Source organism: Hordeum vulgare, chromosome 4H, assembly GCF_904849725.1.
Source record: "Hordeum vulgare subsp. vulgare chromosome 4H, MorexV3_pseudomolecules_assembly, whole genome shotgun sequence".
Classification (NCBI taxonomy): Eukaryota; Viridiplantae; Streptophyta; class Magnoliopsida; order Poales; family Poaceae; genus Hordeum; species Hordeum vulgare.
In genome coordinates this window covers 605,934,114-605,959,872 of record NC_058521.1, presented here as the reverse complement: position 1 = coordinate 605,959,872, position 25,759 = coordinate 605,934,114, and the positions used below count along the sequence as shown (strand labels likewise).

At 44.7% G+C, this 25,759-nt stretch overlaps 1 protein-coding gene across 1 annotated transcript in view; it reads right to left on the bottom strand.

Annotated features, from left to right (window-relative positions):
- LOC123450923 (BTB/POZ and MATH domain-containing protein 2-like) overlaps positions 1 to 25,052 on the bottom strand; it is a 61,129-nt gene extending 36,077 nt beyond the window's left edge. Inside the window, exon 1 of the mRNA XM_045127954.1 lies at positions 24,432 to 25,052. Within this exon, the coding sequence (XP_044983889.1) occupies positions 24,432 to 25,052 (621 nt within the window). The remainder of the gene's footprint in view (positions 1 to 24,431) is intronic.
- Between the last annotated feature and the right edge of the window lie 707 nt (positions 25,053 to 25,759).

Below are 25,759 nucleotides of genomic sequence, written 5' to 3'. Positions count from 1 at the left end.
ACGTTCTAGTAATGCTTCCGCTTAGCGATCTTCAAAGGTATGAAGATGCTCTTCCCTCTTGCTCGTTGCTGGTCTCTCCATAGATAGATCCTTGTATGGCATAGGAAAATTTTGAATTTACCATGTTTCCCAACAATGGCATCCGAGCCAAGGTTCTATTCATAGATTCTATGCACGAGTAGAACAAAAAAGTTTTGGGCGTGGATTTTGTCAATCGCTTGCCGTTACTAGTCTTATCTTTTCCGGCAGTATTGTGGGATGAAGCGGCCCGGGCCGATTTTACACGTACGCTTACGTGAGACTGGTTCCACCGCCAGACATGCACATGGTGCATAAGGTGGCTAGCGGGTGTCTGTCTCTCCCACTCTAGTCGGATTGGATTCGATGAAAAGGGTCCTTATGAAGGGTAAATAGCTTTGGCATATCAACGTTGCAGCTGTCACGTAGGTAAGAAGGCGTTCTTGCTAGAAACCCAAATCAACCACGTAAAACTTGCAACAACAATTAGAGGACGTCTAACTTGTTTTTGTAGGGTTTGCTATGTGATGTGATATGGCCAAAGGATGTGATGTTACATGTGTGATGTATGAGATTGATCATGTTCTTTTAATAGGATTCACGACTTGCATGTCGATGAGTATGACAACCGGCAGGAGCCATAGGAGTTGTCTTAATTTATTGTATGAGATGCAAGGCCATGTGTTTATTACTTTACTTCATTGCTAACGGTTAGCTATAGTAGTAGAAGTAATAGTTGGCGTGACAACTTCACGGAGACACAATGATGGAGATCATGATGTCACGCCGGTGACACTGATGATCATGCGATGCCCCAAAGATGGAGATCAAAGCAGCAAAGATGATAATGGCCATATCATGTCACTATATGATTGCATGTGATGTTTATCATGTTTTTCATCTTATTGCTTAGAAAGACGGTAGCTTAATAAGATGATCCCTCATAAAATTTCGAGAAAGTATTTCCCTAAGTGTGCACCGTTGCGAAGGATCGTTGTCTCGAAGCACCACGTGATGATCGGATGTGATAGATTCTGACGTTCGCATACAACGGGTGTAAGCCAGTTTACACATGCAAAACACTTAGGTTGACTCGACGAGCCTAACATGTACAGACATGGCCTCGAATACGGGAGACTGAAAGGTCGAACATGAATCGTATGGTTGATACGATCAGCTTGGAGATGCTCACCATTGATGACTAGTCCGTCTCACCTGATGATCAGACACGGGCTAATCGACGTGGATCATGTAACACTTAGATGACTAGAGGGATGTCAATTTAAGTGGGAGTTCATTACATAATTTGATTATATGAACTTGATTATCATGAACTTAGTCTAAAAATTGTCTTGACAAATATTGTAGATCCAATGGCCAACGCACCTGTCAACCTGAATTTCCACGCGTTCCTAGAGAAAACAAAGCTGAAAGATGATGGCAGCAACTATGCGGATTGGTCTGTGGCTTAAAAATCATCCTTATTGCGGCCAAGAAGGCTTATGTCCTTGATGCGGCACTTGGTGATCCCCCCGCTGCCCAGGCAGCCCAAGATGTTCAGAACGCCCGAGAGTCGCGGAGTGATGACTACTCTTTGGTTCAGTGCGGCATGCTATACGGTTTAGAACCGGGGCTCCAAAGGCGTTTTGAGCAACACGGAGCATATGAGATGTTCCAAGAGCTGAACAGCGTCATGCCCGGGTCGAGAGATATGATGTCTCTGACAATTTCTTTAGCTGTAAGATGGAGGAGAACAGTTCTGTCAGTGAGCATATACTTAGAATGTCTGGGTTGCACGGTCGTCTCACTCAGCTTGGAGTCGAACTTCCGGATGATGCTGTCATTGATAGAATCCTCTAGTCGCTTCCACCTAGCTATAAAAGCTTTGTGATGAACTACAACATGCAAGGGATGGAGAAGACCATTCCTGAGTTGTACTCGATGTTGAAATCTGCAGAGGTAGAAATCAAGAAAGAGCATCAAGTGTTGATGGTCAATAAGACCACCAGTTTCAAGGAAGGCAAGGGTAAGAAGAACTTCAAGAAAGACGGCAAAGCTGTTGCCGCACTCGGTAAGCCAGTTGTCGGGAAGAAGAAGAAGAATGGACCCAAGCCTGAGACTGAGTGCTACTATTGCAAGGGAACCGGTCACTGGAAGCGTAACTGCCCCAAATACTTAGCGGATAAGAAGGCCGGCAACGTCAAAGGTATATATGATATACATGTTATTGATGTGTACCTTACCAACGCTCGTAGTAGCTCCTGGGTATTTGATACCGGTGTTGTTGCTCACATTTGCAACTCAAAACAGGAACCGCGGAATAAAGGAAGGCTGGCTAAGGACGAGGTGACGATGCGCGTTGGGAATGGTTCCAACGTCGATGTGATCGTCATCGGCACGCTACCTCTACATCTACCTTCGGGATTAGTTTTAAACCTTAATAATTGTTATTTAGTACCATCTTTAAGCATGAACATTGTATCAGGATCTTGCTTAATGTGAGATGACTACTCATTTAAGTCAGAGAATAATGGTTGTTCTATTTATATGAGTGATATGTTCTATGGTAATGCCTCGCTTGTCAATGGTTTATTCTTGATGAATCTCGATCGTGATGTTACACATATTCATAGTGTGAGTACCAAAAGATGCAAGGTTGATAGTGATAGTCCCACATACTTGTGGCACTGCCGCCTTGGTCATATCGGCGTAAAGCGCATGAAGAAACTCCATAAAGATGGACTTCCAGAGTCACTTGATTTTGAATCATTTGACACATGTGAACCGTGCATCATGGGCAAGATGACCAAGACTCCATTCTCCGGAATAATGGAGCGAGCAACCAACTTGTTGGAAATAATACATACCAATGTATGCGGTCCAATGAGCGTCGAAGCTCGCGGTGGCTATCGTTACGTTCTCACCCTCACTGATGATTTAACTAGATATGGATATGTCTACTTAATGAAGCACAAGTCTGAAACCTTTGAAAAGTTCAACGAGTTTCAAAGTGAGGTGGAGAATCAACGCGACAAGAAAATAAAGTTTCTACGATCTGATCGCGGAGGAGAATATTTGAGTCATGAGTTTGGCACACACCTACGAAAATGTGGAATTGTTTCACAACTCACGCCGCCTGGCACACCGCAGCGTAACGGTGTGTCTGAACGTCGTAATCGCACTTTATTGGATATGGTGCGATCTATGATGTCTCTTACCGACTTATAGCTATCATTTTGGGGATATGCATTGGAAACCACAGCATTCAATTTAAATAGGGCACCGTTTAAATCCGTTGAGACGACACCGTATGAATTATGGTTTGGAAAGAAACCTAAGCTGTCATTTTTTAAATTTTGGGGCTGCGATGCCTATGTGAAGAAACTTCAACCAGAAAAGCTCAAACCCAAAGCGGAGAAATGCATCTTCATAGGATACCCTAAAGAAACTATTGGGTATACCTTCTACCTTAGATCCGAAGGCAAAGTCTTTGTTGCTAAGAACGGATCCTTTCTAGAGAAATAGTTTCTCTCGGAAGAAGTAAGTGGGAGGAAAATAGAACTTGATGAGGTAATCATACCTCCTCTCGAATCGGAGAGTAGCGTAGCGCAAGAAAATGTTTCTAAGGCGCCTACACCGGCTAGAGATGAAGTTAATGATGATGATCATGACACTTCGGATCAAGTTGCTATTGAACCTCAAAGGTCGACAAGGGTACGCTCCGCACCAGAATGGTACGACAACCCTGTCATGGAAATCATGTTGTTAGACAACAGTGAACCTTCGAACTATGAAGAAGCGATGGTGGGTCCGGATTCCAACAAATGGCTTGAAGCCATGAAATCCAAGATAGGATCCATGTATGAGAACAAAGTGTGGACTTTGGTGGACTTGCCCGATGATCGGCGAGCCATAGAAAATAAATGAATCTTTAAGAAGAGGACTGACACGGACGGTAATGTGACCGTCTACAAAGCTCGACTTGTCGCAAAGGGTTTTCGACAATTTCAAGGAATTGAGTACGATGAGACTTTCTCTCCTGTAGCAAAGCTGAAGTCAGTCCGAATCATGTTAGCAATTGTCGCATTTCATGATTATGAAATTTGCCAAATGGACGTCAAAACAGCATTCCTTAATGGATATCTTAAGGAAGAGTTGTACTCCCTCCGTCCCAAAATAAGTGACTCAGAAATGACTCAATTTTACACTATTTTAGTGCAAAGCTGAGTGACTTTTGAGTCACTTATTTTGGGACGGAGGGAGTATATGATGCAACCGGAAGGTTTATCGATCCTAAGGGTGCTAACAAAGTATGCAAGCTCCAACGCTCCATCTATGGGCTGGTACAAGCATCTCGGAGTTGGAACATTCGCTTTAATGAGGTGATTAAAGCGTTTGGATTTATACAGGTTTATGGAGAAGCCTGTATTTTCAAGAAAGTGAGTGGGAGCTCTGTAGCGTTTCTCGTACTATATGTGGATGGCATATTGTTGATCGGAAATGATATAGAGTTATTGAAGAGCATAAAGGCCTACTTGAACAAAAGTTTTTCAATGAAGGACCTTGGAGAAGCTGCATACATATTAGGCATCAAGATCTATAGAGATAGATCAAGAGGCCTCATAGGACTTTCACAAAGTACATACCTTGACAAGATATTGACGAAGTTCAATATGGATAAGTCAAAGAAGGGGTTCTTGCCTGTATTGCAAGGTACGAGATTGAGTAAGACTCAATGCCCGACCACGGCAGAGGAAAAAGAGAAGATGAGTACCATCTCCTATGCTTCAGCCGTAGGTTCTCTTATGTATGTCATGCTGTGTACCAGACCTGATGTGAACCATGCCATAAGTTTGGTAGGGAGGTACCAAAGTGATCCTGGTATGGAACACTGGATAGTGGTTGCTACGGCGATAGAAATCCTTCCGTCGTCTCTTGAGCTTGCGTTGGTTTTTCCCTTGAAGAGGAAAGGGCGATGCAGCACATGAGCAGTAAGTATTTCCCTCAGTTTGAGAACAAAGGTATCAATCCAGTAGGAGAATCCCGTCAAGTCCAGAGTACCTGCGCAAACACAAAAGAGCTTGCACCCAACGCTATAAAAGGGTTGTCAATCCCTTCAAGATTGATTGCAAAGTGCGATCTGAAGGCGGAAAGTGCAACGAAGAAAAAGAGTAAGGCTGAAAATATGGTGTGGAGTAGACCCGGGGGCCATAGTGTTCACTAGAGGCTTCTCTCAAAATAGCAAATATTACGGTGGGTGAACAAATTACTGTCGAGCAATTGATAGAACCGCGCAAAGTCATGACGATATCTAAGGCAATTATCATACATATAGGCATCACGTCCGAGACAAGTAGACCGATACTTTCTGCATCTACTACTATTACTCCACACATCAACCGCTATCCAGCATGCATCTAGTGTATTGAGTTCATGACGAACAGAGTAAATGTAGAGGGATAATCTCAAACCAATGATGAAAACCCCATCTTTTTACCCTTGATGGCAACAACACGATGCGTGCCTCGCTACCCCTTCTATCACTGGGTGAGGTCACCGCATGGTATGAACCCAAAACCAAGCACTTCTCCCATTGCAAGAATCATAGATCTAGTTGGCCAGACAAAACCCACAACTCGAAGAGAATTACAAGGATATGAAATCATCCATAAGAGAGATCAGAAGGAACTCAAATAAGATTCATAGATAATCTGATCATAAATCCACAATTCATCGGATCTCAATAAACACACCGCAAAAGAAGATTACATCGGATAGATCTCCATGAAGATCATGGAGAACTTTGTATTGAAGATATAAGAGAGAGAAGAAGCCATCTAGCTACTAGCTATGGACCCGTAGGTCTATGGTGAACTACTCACGCATCATCGGAGAGGTCATGGTGTTGATGAAGAAGCCCTCCATATCTGAATCCCCCTCCGCCAGGGCACCAGAACGTGCCCCAGATGGATCTTGCGGAGACAGAAGCTTGCTGCGGCGGAAAAGTACTTTTGATGATCTCCTGATTTTTTCTGGGATTTTAGGGAATTTATAGGGGAAAGTCCTAGGGCAGAGGTGGCCCAGGGAGCTCACAAGCCTGGGAGGAGTGCCCCCCCCGGCCGCGGCTACGGCTGGGCGTTCGGTTAATGTGGTTAATACGGTTCGGTTTATTCGGTGTTTTATAATTTCGGTTTTGTTAAAATGGCCACCAAAATAATCATACAGAAATTAGCAACCGAACCATATTAACCAAAATATATCGGTTTGGTTTATTCGGTTAACCGGAAAACCTAAATACATGAACCTATCAAAGCCGGGATGTATAACAAATAGTGAACAAAGTCTCACGTAGGAACGTATAAAAAATAGTCTCGCTTATGTAGCAGCAAAAGCAAATAGCATAATTCTTATTTTCTCACACACAAGTGGAGGGAAATCAAATGAAAGGCTGTGAAATAGATGACTGGTGATAGAAACGTGAATAAATGGGACTTCATCACACGAACAAGGCTTCGAGCTCTCGGATCTGCAGTACTACTTCCATGGCTCCATACGACAAGCTTGCCGGAAACAAACATCTGAGGATTTTGTACAATAAATTTGTCAGCACACCTCAGTTGCAACTACATGAAAAAGATGTATATTTTTGAACCTGATAAGCTGTAACTAGTAGGTAGTAAAGTTAGTAAGGAACCGCACCATATTTAGGAAGTAGAATCATTCACGATGGTCGAATAAACCTTATTGGAGCTGTTGTTAGAAATATTAATTTCTTCAAGTAATGCTGAAAATATAAATAAAAATTATTTAATTAACAAGTGACATGGGATAAATTAAAGAAAAATAACTCAAGTAAATTATCGACTTACCTTCCTCTAGCTTAGTTAATTCTGCAGTGTCCTCCTCGTCATTTATAGAAATAGACTGTCTCAACCAATCTTGTGTGCACACAAGTGCTTGAACCATGAATGGAGTTAGGGAGCTCCTGAATTGATCTAAAATACGACCACCAGTGCTGAAGGCCGACTCCGATGCAACCGAAGATATAGGAATTGCTAAAACATCACGGGCCAAGTGTGACAATACTGGGAATCTAGAAGAATTGACCTTCCACCACAAAAGAATGTCAAACTTGCTGCCATCTTGTTCATTCTCCTCGGAAAGGTACTTCTCAAGTTCAGATTTACTAGCAGTAATTCCGCAAGTTCTCGTCCTCATCTTTTGAGCAATCAAGGACCTCATCAAACTTGTGCCATGGACTTCACGTTCTTGTGCTACGTTGGAGGGCTGCACCTCATCACTCGAAGCATATTTCTTTCCATATTCTTCAAATAACTCACGAAGTGTCTTCCTTATTTCAGTCCAAACTACTTGCCCTTGGGTCTCACCAAACATCTCCACAATAGCAATCTTTATGTAACTTGACAACTTGTACCTTGGATCAAGAGAAACCGCAATAAAAATAAGGATGTTGAAGCTTTTATGATCCCCCCCCCAATATTTATTGTACTTAGCTATCATCCTTTTAGCCATGTCCCTACGCAAAGAATCTTCGCTTTCACACCATTGCTACAGCAAGATGATAACATCAGCTATCTCATGAAAAAATATGTGAGCTGTACAGTGTAGTGATGCGGAAACACGAACAGTAAGCTTGTAGAAGTGTTCCAAAAATTCTGTCATCTTTCTTGCATTATCCCAATCTGCGGCTTCTGGAACTCCAGGACCTTTCTCACCATTTAAATCAAGTGCATAGTATGGGTCATCATCAGCATACCTATAGAAAACCTGCTCATACGTTGCTGCAGCTCTCAACATAAGGTATGTTGAGTTCCATCTAGTAGGTACATCCAATGATAGGAAAGCTTTACTTTTAACCTTCTCTAGTTCCACACATTTCTTAAACCTTGTAATTCTAGCAGGGGAGTTATTCACAAACTTTACAGCAGCTCGCACACGTGCCACTGAAAAGTTGATTTCCTTTAGTCCATCAGTAACCACCAAGTTTATAATATGTGCAGCACATCTCATGTGAAGATACTTCCCTTCAGCAATACTAGTTTTGGCATTATTCGTAATCCTCCTGATATAATTTATAGCACCATCATTAGCAGAAGCATTGTCAACAGTTATTGTGAAAACTTTACCAAGCCCCCAATCTACCAAGCATCTCTCCAAGTCCTTCCCAATGTCTTCCCCCCTATGGCCCTTTACTAAGAAAAACCCAATGATCTTCTTGTGTAGCTGTTGGGGAACGTCGCATGGGAAACAAAAAATTTCCTACGCGCACGAAGACCTATCATGGTGATGTCCATCTACGAGAGGGGATGAGTGATCTACGTACCCTTGTAGATCGTACAGCAGAAGCGATTAGAGATCGTGGTTGATGTAGTGGAACGTCCTCACGTCCCTCGATCCGCCCCGCGAACAATCCCGCGATCAGTCCCACGATCTAGTACCGAACGGACGGCACCTCCGCGTTCAGCACACGTACAGCTCGACGATGATCTCGGCCTTCTTGATCCAGCAAGAGAGACGGAGAGGTAGAAGAGTTCTCCGGCAGCGTGACGGCGCTCCGGAGGTTGGTGATGATCTTGTCTCAGCAGGGCTCCGCCCGAGCTCCGCGGAAACACGATCTAGAGGAAAAACTATGGAGGTATGTGGTCGGGCAGCCGTGAGAAAGTCGTCTCAAATCTGCCCTAAAAGCCCCATATATATAGGAGGAGGGAGGGGGACCTTGCCTTGGGGTCCAAGGGAACCCCAAGGGGTCGGCCGAGCCAGGGGGGAGGACTCTCCCCCCCCAAACCGAGTCCTACTTGGTTTGGTGGGAGGGAGTCCTTCCCCTTTCCCACTTCTTCCTCTTTTTTTTTCTTCCTTTGATTTTTCTTCCTTGGCGCATAGGATTTGGTGGGCTGTCCCACCAGCCCACTAAGGGCTGGTGTGACCCCCACAAATAACTATGGGCTTCCCCGGAGTGGGTTGCCCCCCTCCGGTGAACTCCCGGAACCCATTCGTCATTCCCGGTACATTCCCGGCAACTCCGAAAACCTTCCGGTAATCAAATGAGGTCATCCTATATATCAATCTTCGTTTCCGGACCATTCCGGAAACCCTCGTGACGTCCGTGATCTCATCCGGGACTCCGAACAACATTCGGTAACCAACCATATAACTCAAATACGCATAAAACAACGTCGAACCTTAAGTGTGCAGACCCTGCGGGTTCGAGAACTATGTAGACATGACCCGAGAGACTCCTCGGTCAATATCCAATAGCGGGACCTGGATGCCCATATTGGATCCTACATATTCTACGAAGATCTTATCGTTTGAACCTCAGTGCCAAGGATTCGTATAATCCCGTATGTCATTCCCTTTGTCCTTCGGTATGTTACTTGCCCGAGATTCGATCGTCAGTATCCGCATACCTATTTCAATCTCGTTTACCGGCAAGTCTCTTTACTCGTTCCGTAATACAAGATCCCGCAACTTACACTAAGTTACATTGCTTGCAAGGCTTATGTGTGATGTTGTATTACCGAGTGGGCCCCGAGATACCTCTCCGTCACACGGAGTGACAAATCCCAGTCTTGATCCATACTAACTCAACTAACACCTTCGGAGATACCTGTAGAGCATCTTTATAGTCACCCAGTTACGTTGCGACGTTTGATACACAAAAAGCATTCCTCCGGTGTCAGTGAGTTATATGATCTCATGGTCATAGGAATAAATACTTGACACGCAGAAAACAGTAGCAACAAAATGACACGATCAACATGCTACGTCTATTAGTTTAGGTCTAGTCCATCACGTGATTCTCCCAATGACGTGATCCAGTTATCAAGCAACAACACCTTGTTCATAATCAGAAGACACTGACTATCATCGATCAACTGGCTAGCCAACTAGAGGCATGCTAGGGACGGTGTTTTGTCTATGTATCCACACATGTAAATGAGTCTTCATTCAATACAATTATAGCATGGATAATAAACTATTATCTTGATACAGGAATTATAATAATAACTATACATTTATTATTGCCTCTAGGGCATAATTCCAACAGTCTCCCACTTGCACTAGAGTCAATAATCTAGCCCTCACATCACCATGTGAATTACATTGTAATAAATCTAACACCCATACAGTTCTGGTGTCGATCATGTTTTGGCCGTGGAAGAGGCTTAGTCAGCGGGTCTGCTACATTCAGATCCGTGTGCACTTTGCATATATTTACGTCCTCCTCCTCGACGTAGTCGCGGATGAGGTTGAAGCGTCGTTTGATGTGTCTGGTCTTCTTGTGAAACCTTGGTTCCTTTGCTAAGGCAATGGCACCAGTGTTGTCACAGAACAAGGTTATTGGATCCAGTGCACTTGGCACCACTCCAAGATCCGTCATGAACTGCTTCATCCAGACACCCTCCTTAGCCGCCTCCGAGGCAGCCATGTATTCCGCTTCACATGTAGAATCTGCTACGACGCTTTGCTTGGAACTGCACCAGCTTACTGCACCCCCATTAAGAATAAATACGTATCCGGTTTGCGACTTAGAGTCGTCCGGATCTGTGTCAAAGCTTGCATCGACGTAACCTTTTACGGCGAGCTCTTCGTCACCTCCATACACGAGAAACATCTCCTTAGTCCTTTTCAGGTACTTTAGGATATTCTTGACCGCTGTCCAGTGATCCACTCCTGGATTACTCTGGAACCTGCCTGCCATACTTATGGCCAGGCTAACATCCGGTCTAGTGCACAGCATCGCATACATGATAGAGCCTATGGCTGAAGCATAGGGGACGGAGCGCATATGCTCTCTATCTTCATCAGTTGCTGGGCACTGAGTCTTACTCAATATCGTACCTTGTAACACTGGCAAGAACCCTTTCTTGGACTGTTCCATTTTGAACCTCTTCAAAACTTTATCAAGGTATGTGCTTTGTGAAAGTCCTATCAGGCGTTTTGATCTATCCCTATAGATCTTAATGCCTAGAATGTAAGCAGCTTCTCCTAGGTCCTTCATAGAGAAACTTTTATTCAAGTAACCTTTTATGCTCTCCAAAAGCTCTACGTTGTTTCCAATCAGTAATATGTCATCCACATATAATATTAGAAACGCCACAGAGCTCCCACTCACTTTCTTGTAAATACAAGATTCTCCAACCACTTGTATAAACCCAAATGCTTTGATCACCTCATCAAAGCGTTTGTTCCAACTCCGAGATGCTTGCACCAGTCCATAAATGGATCGCTGGAGCTTGCACACCTTGTCAGCATTTTTAGGATCGACAAAACCTTCGGGTTGCATCATATACAACTCTTCCTTAAGGAAACCGTTAAGGAACGCCGTTTTGACATCCATCTGCCAAATTTCATAATCGAAAAATGCAGCTATTGCTAACATGATTCTGACGGATTTAAGCATCGCTACGGGAGAGAAAGTCTCATCATAGTCAATTCCTGGAACTTGTGAAAAACCCTTTGCCACAAGTCGAGCTTTATAAACGGTCACATTACCGTCAGCGTCCGTCTTCTTCTTAAAGATCCATTTGTTCTGAATAGCCTTGCGGCCCTCAGGTAGTATCTCCAAAGTCCATACTTTGTTCTCATACATGGATCCTATCTCGGATTTCATGGCTTCTAGCCATTTGTTGGAATCTGGGCCCACCATTGCTTCTTCATAATTTGCAGGTTCATTGTTGTCTAACAACATGATTGTCAAGATGGGATTACCGTACCACTCTGGAGCAGCGCGTGATCTCGTCGACCTGCGTGGTTCAACAGAAACTTGAACTGGAGTTTCATGATCATCATCATTAACTTCCTCCTCAACCGGCGTCGCAATCACAGGGGTTTCCCCTTGCCCTGCGCCACCATCCAGAGGGATGAGAGGTTCGACAACCTCGTCAAGTTCTATCTTCCTCCCACTCAATTCTCTCGAGAGAAACTCCTTCTCGAGAAAAGTTCCGTTCTTAGCAACAAACACTTTGCCCTCGGATTTGAGATAGAAGGTGTACCCAACTGTCTCTTTTGGGTAGCCTATGAAGACGCACTTTTCCGCTTTGGGTTCCAGCTTTTCAGGCTGAAGCTTTTTGACATAAGCATCACATCCCCAAACTTTAAGAAATGACAACTTTGGCCTTTTGCCATACCACAGTTCGTATGGTGTCGTCTCAACGGATTTCGATGGTGCCCTATTTAAAGTGAATGCAGCTGTTTCTAATGCATAGCCCCAAAACGATAACGGCAAATCAGTAAGAGACATCATAGATCGCACCATTTCTAACAAAGTACGATTACGACGTTCGGACACACCATTACGCTATGGTGTTCCAGGCGGTGTTAACTGCGAAACAATTCCACATTGTCTTAAGTGAGTACCAAACTCGAAACTCAGATATTCACCCCCACGATCAGACCGTAGGAACTTGATCTTCTCGTTACGATGATTTTCTACTTCACTCTGAAATTGTTTGAACTTTTCAAATGTCTCAGACTTGTGCTTCATTAAGTAGACATAACCATATCTACTCAAATCGTCAGTGAAGGTGAGAAAATAACGATATCCGCCGCGTGCCTCCACGCTCATCGGACCACACACATCGGTATGTATGATTTCCAACAAGTCACTTGCACGCTCCATTGTTCCGGAGAACGGAGTCTTTAGTCATCTTGCCCATGAGGCATGGTTCGCACGTGTCAAGTGAATCAAAGTTAAGTGACTCCAAAACTCCATCAGCATGGAGTTTCTTCATGCGCTTTACACCAATATGACCCAAGCGGCAGTGCCACAAAAATATGGCGCTATCATTGTTTACTCTAACTCTTTTGGTTTCAATGTTATGTATATGCGTATCGCTATCAAGATTCAATATGAACAATCCTCTCACATTCGGTGCATGACCATAAAAGATGTTACTCATAGAAATAGAACAACCATTATTCTCTGACTTAAAAGAGTAACCGTCTCGCAATAAACAAGATCCAGATATAATGCTCATGCTCAACGCAGGCACTAAATAACAATGATTTAAGTTCATCACTAATCCTGATGGTAGCTGAAGTGAAACTGTGCCGACGGCGATTGCATCAACCTTGGAACCATTAACTACGCGCATCGTCACTTCATCTTTCGCCAACCTTCGTCTATTCCGCACTTCCTGTTTCGAGTTGCAAATATGAGCAACAGAACCGGTATCGAATACCCAGGCACTACTACGAGAGCCGGTTAAGTAAACATCAATAACATGTATATCAAATATACCTGATTTTTCTTTGGCCGCCTTCTTATCTGCCAGATACTTGGGGCAATTGCGCTTCCAGTGACCCATACCCTTGCAATAGAAGCACTCTGTTTCAGGCTTAGGTCCAGCCTTGGGTTTCTTCGGCGGATTGGCAACAGGCTTGCCGCTCTTCTTCGAATTGCCCTTCTTGCCTTTGCCGTTTCTCTTGAAACTAGTGGTCTTGCTCACCATCAACACTTGATGTTCTTTACGGAGTTCAGACTCTGCGACTTTTAGCATCGCAAACAACTCGCCGGGAGACTTGTTCATCCCTTGCATGTTGTAGTTCAACACAAAGCTTTTATAACTTGGCGGCAGTGATTGGAGGATTCTGTCAGTGATAGCTTCTTGCGGGAGTTCAATCCCCAGTTCAGCTAGACGGTTTGAGTACCCAGACATTTTGAGCACATGTTCACTGACAGACGAGTTTTCCTCCATCTTGCAAGCATAGAATTTATCGGAGGTCTCATACCTCTCGATCCGGGCGTTCTTCTGAAAGATGAACTTCAACTCCTGGAACATCTCAAATGCTCCATGACGCTCAAAGCGACGTTGAAGTCCCGGTTCTAAGCCATGCAAGACTGCACATTGAACTATTGAGTAGTCCTCCTTACGTGCTAACCAAGCGTTCTTAACATCCTGATCAGCCGTAGCGGGTGGTTCATCTCCTAGCGCAGCATTAAGGACATAATCCTTCTTTCCAGCTTGTAAGATTAGCTCAAGATTACGAGCCCAGTCTACAAAGTTGCTTCCATCATCTTTCAACTTAGCTTTCTCTAGGAACGTATTAAAATTGAGGATGACACTTGCGTGAGCCATGATCTACAACACAAATATATTCAAAGTGGACTTAGACTATGTTCAAGATAATTAGAGTTCAACTTAATCAAATTACATGCTAAACTCCCACTCAAAAAGTACATCTCTCTAGTCATTTGAGTGGTTCATGATCCACCTACACTATCCCAAGTCCGATCATCACGTGAGTCGGGAGTAGTTTCAGTGGTAAGCATCCCTATGCTAATCATATCATCTATATGATTCATGATCGACCTTTCGGTCTCATGTGTTTCGAGGCCATGTCTGCACATGCTAGGCTCGTCAAGCTTAACCCGAGTGTTCCGCGTGCGCAACTGTTTTGCACCCGTTGTATGTGAACGTTGAGTCTATCACACCCGATCATCACGTGGTGTCTCGAAACGACGAACTGTAGCAACGGTGCACAGTCGGGGAGAACACAATTTCGTCTTGAAATTTTAGTGAGAGATCACCTCATAATGCTACCGTCGTTCTAAGCAAAATAAGGTGCATAAAAGGATTAACATCACATGCAATTCATAAGTGACATGATATGGCCATCATCACGTGCTTCTTGATCTCCATCACCAATGCACCGGCACGATCTTCTTGTCACCGGCGCCACACCATGATCTCTATCATCATGATCTCCATCAATGTGTCGCCATCGGGGTTGTCGTGCTACTTATGCTATCACTACTAAAGCTACATCCTAGCAAAATAGTAAACGCATCTGCAAGCACATATGTTAGTATAAAGACAACCCTATGGCTCCTGCCGGTTGCCGTACCATCGACGTGCAAGTCGATATTTCTATTACAACATGATCATCTCATACATCCAATATATCACATCACATCATTGGCCATATCACATCACAATCATACCCTGCAAAAACAAGTTAGACGTCCTCTAATTTTGTTCTTGCATGTTTTACGTGGTGACCAAGGGTATCTAGTAGGATCGCATCTTACTTACGCAAACACCACAACGGAGATATATGAGTTGCTATTTAACCTCATCCAAGGACCTCCTCGGTCAAATCCGATTCAACTAAAGTTGGAGAAACCGTCACTTGCCAGTCATCTTTGAGCAAAGGGGGTTACTCGTAACGATGAAACCAGTCTCTCGTAAGCGTACGAGTAATGTCGGTCCAAGCCGCTTCAATCCAACAATACCGCGGAATCAAGAAAAGACTAAGGAGGGCAGCAAAACGCACATCACCGCCCACAAAACCTTTTGTGTTCTACTCGAGAAGACATCTACGCATGAACCTAGCTCATGATGCCACTGTTGGGGAACGTCGCATGGGAAACAAAAAATTTCCTACGCGCACGAAGACCTATCATGGTGATGTCCATATACGAGAGGGGATGAGTGATCTACGTACCCTTGTAGATCGTACAGCAGAAGCGGTTAGAGATCGCGGTTGATGTAGTGGAACGTCCTCACGTCCCTCGATCCGCCCCGCGAACAATCCCGCGATCAGTCCCACGATCTAGTACCGAACGGACGGCACCTCCGCGTTCAGCACACGTACAGCTCGACGATGATCTCGGCCTTCTTGATCCAGCAAGAGAGACGGAGAGGTAGAAGAGTTCTCCGGCAGCGTGACGGCGCTCCGGAGGTTGGTGATGATCTTGTCTCAGCAGGGCTCCGCCCGAGCTCCGCGGAAACACGATCTAGAGGAAAAACTATGGAGGTATGTGGTCGGGCAGCCGTGAGAAAGTCGTCTCAAATCTGCCCTAAAAGCCCCATATATATAGGAGGAGGGAGGGGGACCTTGCCTTGGGGTCCAAGGGAACCCCAAGGGGTCGGCCGAGCCAGGGGGGAGGACTCTCCCCCCCCAAACCGAGTCCTACTTGGTTTGGTGGGAGGGAGTCCTTCCCCTTTCCCACTTCTTCCTCTTTTTTTTTCTTCCTTTGATTTTTCTTCCTTGGCGCATAGGATTTGGTGGGCTGTCCCACCAGCCCACTAAGGGCTGGTGTGACCCCCACAAATAACTATGGGCTTCCCCGGAGTGGGTTGCCCCCCTCCGGTGAACTCCCGGAACCCATTCGTCATTCCCGGTACATTCCCGGCAACTCCGAAAACCTTCCGGTAATCAAATGAGGTCATCCTATATATCAATCTTCGTTTCCGGACCATTCCGGAAACCCTCGTGACGTCCGTGATCTCATCCGGGACTCCGAACAACATTCGGTAACCAACCATATAACTCAAATACGCATAAAACAACGTCGAACCTTAAGTGTGCAGACCCTGCGGGTTCGAGAACTATGTAGACATGACCCGAGAGACTCCTCGGTCAATATCCAATAGCGGGACCTGGATGCCCATATTGGATCCTACATATTCTACGAAGATCTTATCGTTTGAACCTCAGTGCCAAGGATTCGTATAATCCCGTATGTCATTCCCTTTGTCCTTCGGTATGTTACTTGCCCGAGATTCGATCGTCAGTATCCGCATACCTATTTCAATCTCGTTTACCGGCAAGTCTCTTTACTCGTTCCGTAATACAAGATCCCGCAACTTACACTAAGTTACATTGCTTGCAAGGCTTATGTGTGATGTTGTATTACCGAGTGGGCCCCGAGATACCTCTCCGTCACACGGAGTGACAAATCCCAGTCTTGATCCATACTAACTCAACTAACACCTTCGGAGATACCTGTAGAGCATCTTTATAGTCACCCAGTTACGTTGCGACGTTTGATACACAAAAAGCATTCCTCCGGTGTCAGTGAGTTATATGATCTCATGGTCATAGGAATAAATACTTGACACGCAGAAAACAGTAGCAACAAAATGACACGATCAACATGCTACGTCTATTAGTTTAGGTCTAGTCCATCACGTGATTCTCCCAATGACGTGATCCAGTTATCAAGCAACAACACCTTGTTCATAATCAGAAGACACTGACTATCATCGATCAACTGGCTAGCCAACTAGAGGCATGCTAGGGACGGTGTTTTGTCTATGTATCCACACATGTAAATGAGTCTTCATTCAATACAATTATAGCATGGATAATAAACTATTATCTTGATACAGGAATTATAATAATAACTATACATTTATTATTGCCTCTAGGGCATAATTCCAACAGTCTCCCACTTGCACTAGAGTCAATAATCTAGCCCTCACATCACCATGTGAATTACATTGTAATAAATCTAACACCCATACAGTTCTGGTGTCGATCATGTTTTGGCCGTGGAAGAGGCTTAGTCAGCGGGTCTGCTACATTCAGATCCGTGTGCACTTTGCATATATTTACGTCCTCCTCCTCGACGTAGTCGCGGATGAGGTTGAAGCGTCGTTTGATGTGTCTGGTCTTCTTGTGAAACCTTGGTTCCTTTGCTAAGGCAATGGCACCAGTGTTGTCACAGAACAAGGTTATTGGATCCAGTGCACTTGGCACCACTCCAAGATCCGTCATGAACTGCTTCATCCAGACACCCTCCTTAGCCGCCTCCGAGGCAGCCATGTATTCCGCTTCACATGTAGAATCTGCTACGACGCTTTGCTTGGAACTGCACCAGCTTACTGCACCCCCATTAAGAATAAATACGTATCCGGTTTGCGACTTAGAGTCGTCCGGATCTGTGTCAAAGCTTGCATCGACGTAACCTTTTACGGCGAGCTCTTCGTCACCTCCATACACGAGAAACATCTCCTTAGTCCTTTTCAGGTACTTTAGGATATTCTTGACCGCTGTCCAGTGATCCACTCCTGGATTACTCTGGAACCTGCCTGCCATACTTATGGCCAGGCTAACATCCGGTCTAGTGCACAGCATCGCATACATGATAGAGCCTATGGCTGAAGCATAGGGGACGGAGCGCATATGCTCTCTATCTTCATCAGTTGCTGGGCACTGAGTCTTACTCAATATCGTACCTTGTAACACTGGCAAGAACCCTTTCTTGGACTGTTCCATTTTGAACCTCTTCAAAACTTTATCAAGGTATGTGCTTTGTGAAAGTCCTATCAGGCGTTTTGATCTATCCCTATAGATCTTAATGCCTAGAATGTAAGCAGCTTCTCCTAGGTCCTTCATAGAGAAACTTTTATTCAAGTAACCTTTTATGCTCTCCAAAAGCTCTACGTTGTTTCCAATCAGTAATATGTCATCCACATATAATATTAGAAACGCCACAGAGCTCCCACTCACTTTCTTGTAAATACAAGATTCTCCAACCACTTGTATAAACCCAAATGCTTTGATCACCTCATCAAAGCGTTTGTTCCAACTCCGAGATGCTTGCACCAGTCCATAAATGGATCGCTGGAGCTTGCACACCTTGTCAGCATTTTTAGGATCGACAAAACCTTCGGGTTGCATCATATACAACTCTTCCTTAAGGAAACCGTTAAGGAACGCCGTTTTGACATCCATCTGCCAAATTTCATAATCGAAAAATGCAGCTATTGCTAACATGATTCTGACGGATTTAAGCATCGCTACGGGAGAGAAAGTCTCATCATAGTCAATTCCTGGAACTTGTGAAAAACCCTTTGCCACAAGTCGAGCTTTATAAACGGTCACATTACCGTCAGCGTCCGTCTTCTTCTTAAAGATCCATTTGTTCTGAATAGCCTTGCGGCCCTCAGGTAGTATCTCCAAAGTCCATACTTTGTTCTCATACATGGATCCTATCTCGGATTTCATGGCTTCTAGCCATTTGTTGGAATCTGGGCCCACCATTGCTTCTTCATAATTTGCAGGTTCATTGTTGTCTAACAACATGATTGTCAAGATGGGATTACCGTACCACTCTGGAGCAGCGCGTGATCTCGTCGACCTGCGTGGTTCAACAGAAACTTGAACTGGAGTTTCATGATCATCATCATTAACTTCCTCCTCAACCGGCGTCGCAATCACAGGGGTTTCCCCTTGCCCTGCGCCACCATCCAGAGGGATGAGAGGTTCGACAACCTCGTCAAGTTCTATCTTCCTCCCACTCAATTCTCTCGAGAGAAACTCCTTCTCGAGAAAAGTTCCGTTCTTAGCAACAAACACTTTGCCCTCGGATTTGAGATAGAAGGTGTACCCAACTGTCTCTTTTGGGTAGCCTATGAAGACGCACTTTTCCGCTTTGGGTTCCAGCTTTTCAGGCTGAAGCTTTTTGACATAAGCATCACATCCCCAAACTTTAAGAAATGACAACTTTGGCCTTTTGCCATACCACAGTTCGTATGGTGTCGTCTCAACGGATTTCGATGGTGCCCTATTTAAAGTGAATGCAGCTGTTTCTAATGCATAGCCCCAAAACGATAACGGCAAATCAGTAAGAGACATCATAGATCGCACCATTTCTAACAAAGTACGATTACGACGTTCGGACACACCATTACGCTGTGGTGTTCCAGGCGGTGTTAACTGCGAAACAATTCCACATTGTCTTAAGTGAGTACCAAACTCGAAACTCAGATATTCACCCCCACGATCAGACCGTAGGAACTTGATCTTCTCGTTACGATGATTTTCTACTTCACTCTGAAATTGTTTGAACTTTTCAAATGTCTCAGACTTGTGCTTCATTAAGTAGACATAACCATATCTACTCAAATCGTCAGTGAAGGTGAGAAAATAACGATATCCGCCGCGTGCCTCCACGCTCATCGGACCACACACATCGGTATGTATGATTTCCAACAAGTCACTTGCACGCTCCATTGTTCCGGAGAACGGAGTCTTTAGTCATCTTGCCCATGAGGCATGGTTCGCACGTGTCAAGTGAATCAAAGTTAAGTGACTCCAAAACTCCATCAGCATGGAGTTTCTTCATGCGCTTTACACCAATATGACCCAAGCGGCAGTGCCACAAAAATATGGCGCTATCATTGTTTACTCTAACTCTTTTGGTTTCAATGTTATGTATATGCGTATCGCTATCAAGATTCAATATGAACAATCCTCTCACATTCGGTGCATGACCATAAAAGATGTTACTCATAGAAATAGAACAACCATTATTCTCTGACTTAAAAGAGTAACCGTCTCGCAATAAACAAGATCCAGATATAATGCTCATGCTCAACGCAGGCACTAAATAACAATGATTTAAGTTCATCACTAATCCTGATGGTAGCTGAAGTGAAACTGTGCCGACGGCGATTGCATCAACCTTGGAACCATTAACTACGCGCATCGTCACTTCATCTTTCGCCAACCTTCGTCTATTCCGCACTTCCTGTTTCGAGTTGCAAATATGAGCAACAGAACCGGTATCGAATACCCAGGCACTACTACGAGAGCCGGTTAAGTAAACATCAATAACATGTATATCAAATATACCTGATTTTTCTTTGGCCGCCTTCTTATCTGCCAGATACTTGGGGCAATTGCGCTTCCAGTGACCCATACCCTTGCAATAGAAGCACTCTGTTTCAGGCTTAGGTCCAGCCTTGGGTTTCTTCGGCGGATTGGCAACAGGCTTGCCGCTCTTCTTCGAATTGCCCTTCTTGCCTTTGCCGTTTCTCTTGAAACTAGTGGTCTTGCTCACCATCAACACTTGATGTTCTTTACGGAGTTCAGACTCTGCGACTTTTAGCATCGCAAACAACTCGCCGGGAGACTTGTTCATCCCTTGCATGTTGTAGTTCAACACAAAGCTTTTATAACTTGGCGGCAGTGATTGGAGGATTCTGTCAGTGATAGCTTCTTGCGGGAGTTCAATCCCCAGTTCAGCTAGACGGTTTGAGTACCCAGACATTTTGAGCACATGTTCACTGACAGACGAGTTTTCCTCCATCTTGCAAGCATAGAATTTATCGGAGGTCTCATACCTCTCGATCCGGGCGTTCTTCTGAAAGATGAACTTCAACTCCTGGAACATCTCAAATGCTCCATGACGCTCAAAGCGACGTTGAAGTCCCGGTTCTAAGCCATGCAAGACTGCACATTGAACTATTGAGTAGTCCTCCTTACGTGCTAACCAAGCGTTCTTAACATCCTGATCAGCCGTAGCGGGTGGTTCATCTCCTAGCGCAGCATTAAGGACATAATCCTTCTTTCCAGCTTGTAAGATTAGCTCAAGATTACGAGCCCAGTCTACAAAGTTGCTTCCATCATCTTTCAACTTAGCTTTCTCTAGGAACGTATTAAAATTGAGGATGACACTTGCGTGAGCCATGATCTACAACACAAATATATTCAAAGTGGACTTAGACTATGTTCAAGATAATTAGAGTTCAACTTAATCAAATTACATGCTAAACTCCCACTCAAAAAGTACATCTCTCTAGTCATTTGAGTGGTTCATGATCCACCTACACTATCCCAAGTCCGATCATCACGTGAGTCGGGAGTAGTTTCAGTGGTAAGCATCCCTATGCTAATCATATCATCTATATGATTCATGATCGACCTTTCGGTCTCATGTGTTTCGAGGCCATGTCTGCACATGCTAGGCTCGTCAAGCTTAACCCGAGTGTTCCGCGTGCGCAACTGTTTTGCACCCGTTGTATGTGAACGTTGAGTCTATCACACCCGATCATCACGTGGTGTCTCGAAACGACGAACTGTAGCAACGGTGCACAGTCGGGGAGAACACAATTTCGTCTTGAAATTTTAGTGAGAGATCACCTCATAATGCTACCGTCGTTCTAAGCAAAATAAGGTGCATAAAAGGATTAACATCACATGCAATTCATAAGTGACATGATATGGCCATCATCACGTGCTTCTTGATCTCCATCACCAATGCACCGGCACGATCTTCTTGTCACCGGCGCCACACCATGATCTCTATCATCATGATCTCCATCAATGTGTCGCCATCGGGGTTGTCGTGCTACTTATGCTATCACTACTAAAGCTACATCCTAGCAAAATAGTAAACGCATCTGCAAGCACATATGTTAGTATAAAGACAACCCTATGGCTCCTGCCGGTTGCCGTACCATCGACGTGCAAGTCGATATTTCTATTACAACATGATCATCTCATACATCCAATATATCACATCACATCATTGGCCATATCACATCACAATCATACCCTGCAAAAACAAGTTAGACGTCCTCTAATTTTGTTCTTGCATGTTTTACGTGGTGACCAAGGGTATCTAGTAGGATCGCATCTTACTTACGCAAACACCACAACGGAGATATATGAGTTGCTATTTAACCTCATCCAAGGACCTCCTCGGTCAAATCCGATTCAACTAAAGTTGGAGAAACCGTCACTTGCCAGTCATCTTTGAGCAAAGGGGGTTACTCGTAACGATGAAACCAGTCTCTCGTAAGCGTACGAGTAATGTCGGTCCAAGCCGCTTCAATCCAACAATACCGCGGAATCAAGAAAAGACTAAGGAGGGCAGAAAAACGCACATCACCGCCCACAAAACCTTTTGTGTTCTACTCGAGAAGACATCTACGCATGAACCTAGCTCATGATGCCACTGTTGGGGAACGTCGCATGGGAAACAAAAATTTTCCTACGCGCACGAAGACCTATCATGGTGATGTCCATATACGAGAGGGGATGAGTGATCTACGTACCCTTGTAGATCGTACAGCAGAAGCGGTTAGAGATCGCGGTTGATGTAGTGGAACGTCCTCACGTCCCTCGATCCGCCCCGCGAACAATCCCGCGATCAGTCCCACGATCTAGTACCGAACGGACGGCACCTCCGCGTTCAGCACACGTACAGCTCGACGATGATCTCGGCCTTCTTGATCCAGCAAGAGAGACGGAGAGGTAGAAGAGTTCTCCGGCAGCGTGACGGCGCTCCGGAGGTTGGTGATGATCTTGTCTCAGCAGGGCTCCGCCCGAGCTCCGCGGAAACACGATCTAGAGGAAAAACTATGGAGGTATGTGGTCGGGCAGCCGTGAGAAAGTCGTCTCAAATCTGCCCTAAAAGCCCCATATATATAGGAGGAGGGAGGGGGACCTTGCCTTGGGGTCCAAGGGAACCCCAAGGGGTCGTCCGAGCCAGGGGGGAGGACTCTCCCCCCCCAAACCGAGTCCTACTTGGTTTGGTGGGAGGGAGTCCTTCCCCTTTCCCACTTCTTCCTCTTTTTTTTTCTTCCTTTGATTTTTCTTCCTTGGCGCATAGGATTTGGTGGGCTGTCCCACCAGCCCACTAAGGGCTGGTGTGACCCCCACAAATAACTATGGGCTTCCCCGGAGTGGGTTGCCCCCCTCCGGTGAACTCCCGGAACCCATTCGTCATTCCCGGTACATTCCCGGCAACTCCGAAAACCTTCCGGTAATCAAATGAGGTCATCCTATATATCAATCTTCGTTTCCGGACCATTCCGGAAACCCTCGTGACGTCCGTGATCTCATCCGGGACTCCGAACAACATTCGGTAACCAACCATATAACTCAAATACGCATAAAACAACGTCGAACCTTAAGTGTGCAGACCCTGCGGGTTCGAGAACTATGTAGACATGACCCGAGAGACTCCTCGGTCAATATCCAATAGCGGGACCTGGATGCCCATATTGGATCCTACATATTCTACGAAGATCTTATCGTTTGAACCTCAGTGCCAAGGATTCGTATAATCCCGTATGTCATTCCCTTTGTCCTTCGGTATGTTACTTGCCCGAGATTCGATCGTCAGTATCCGCATACCTATTTCAATCTCGTTTACCGGCAAGTCTCTTTACTCGTTCCGTAATACAAGATCCCGCAACTTACACTAAGTTACATTGCTTGCAAGGCTTATGTGTGATGTTGTATTACCGAGTGGGCCCCGAGATACCTCTCCGTCACACGGAGTGACAAATCCCAGTCTTGATCCATACTAACTCAACTAACACCTTCGGAGATACCTGTAGAGCATCTTTATAGTCACCCAGTTACGTTGCGACGTTTGATACACACAAAGCATTCCTCCGGTGTCAGTGAGTTATATGATCTCATGGTCATAGGAATAAATACTTGACACGCAGAAAACAGTAGCAACAAAATGACACGATCAACATGCTACGTCTATTAGTTTGGGTCTAGTCCATCACGTGATTCTTCCAATGACGTGATCCAGTTATCAAGCAACAACACCTTGTTCATAATCAGAAGACACTGACTATCATCGATCAACTGGCTAGCCAACTAGAGGCATGCTAGGGACGGTGTTTTGTCTATGTATCCACACATGTAAATGAGTCTTCATTCAATACAATTATAGCATGGATAATAAACTATTATCTTGATACAGGAATTATAATAATAACTATACATTTATTATTGCCTCTAGGGCATAATTCCAACAGTAGCTTCCAGTCACCATCAATGAAATGTGCTGTAACACACATATAGTTATGTTTCTGGGCAGAAGTCCATGTGTCAGTGGTGAGGCATACTCTCTCACATGTTTCCTTAAAGATTTTTTTCAGCTTATGTTTCTGCACATTGAACATGCTAACAACTTCTCTAGTAGTTGTTCTCTTAGATGGCACATTAAAACGTGGGCATGCCTTGGACATAAACTTTCTAAACCCTTCTTTCTCAGAAAATGCAAAAGGGAGCTCATATGTAATAATCATTTCAGCAAAAGCCTTCCTAAGCATTTCAGGATCAAACCTCCAAGCAGTAAGTGTGGACTTGCTACCATCCCCTTCATTTCGGGTGGCTTGTAAAGTAGGCTGGTTATCATCTCTGTTCCTATTAGGATTCATCTTGCATATTTTTAAATGAGAGTTTAGGGCAGATGTACCATTGATTTTTGATTCACATTTAAGCTCACGTTTGCAGTAGTTCTTGCCCCTCTTCAAAACATCTCCCTCTATGATCTTGGTGAAACTATCCCAGACCTCTGATCTTGGTTCCATCTCTTTCCTTTTCTTGGGCATCACCACTTCCTTCTTAGCATTCTCGGATGCATCCGGCTGCTGCCCATTCTTCTCAGCATTCTCCTTCCCCTCTGTCACCACCACTATGCTCTGAGATTCTTGATTAGCAATGTCTTTATTTGGTTCTGACATCTACAAATTGGACAAGAATAAGATCAGTCAGTGTTCGGTTTAGTCAAGTGTACATAGTAAAAGATAAGATCAACTTTCATTTTGTACAAGGGAATTTGATACGTGTTATATATGTTCGATTCATCCAGAGAGTTATACACGTACAGGTGCAAAGCTAGACTAAAGAAGCTAGCACACACACACAGTTTGATTGATTTTCCAGCCGTCGTGTGTACTCACGTCTACGTACATGAGCTTGTAGGGCTAGCCATAAATTAATACTAGAATATTGCTAGTAGATCAAACTAATCACTAGCATGGAGTTAGGTTACGTACTAGTGTACCAGCTACTACTTGTATTCAGTTTTGGGAGATTAGAACTTGAAGAAGTCAGCGTGGTCTTGTCCGCGGATGGCTTACCATGTGTGCTGACTATCAAGCGCCGACTCGCCGGAGCCAGCTCGCCGAGAGTTGATCGCGCACCTAGGGTTGGAAAGAGACGGCGCCGCCTGATGAAAGGATGGAGGGATGGGACTGGGAGATGGCTAGGTATGGACATGTGAACGCGGTATACCGTATACATTAGGTAAATCAACAGAGGTGTTGGGCCGACAAATGGGCTGCAGAACTGACAACACGTAATCACATACGCAGAACCGTGTAGGCCCGAAGGCACGGCCGTCGCCCGACGCCTGACTGTACAAATAATATGGTTTATTCGGTGATTA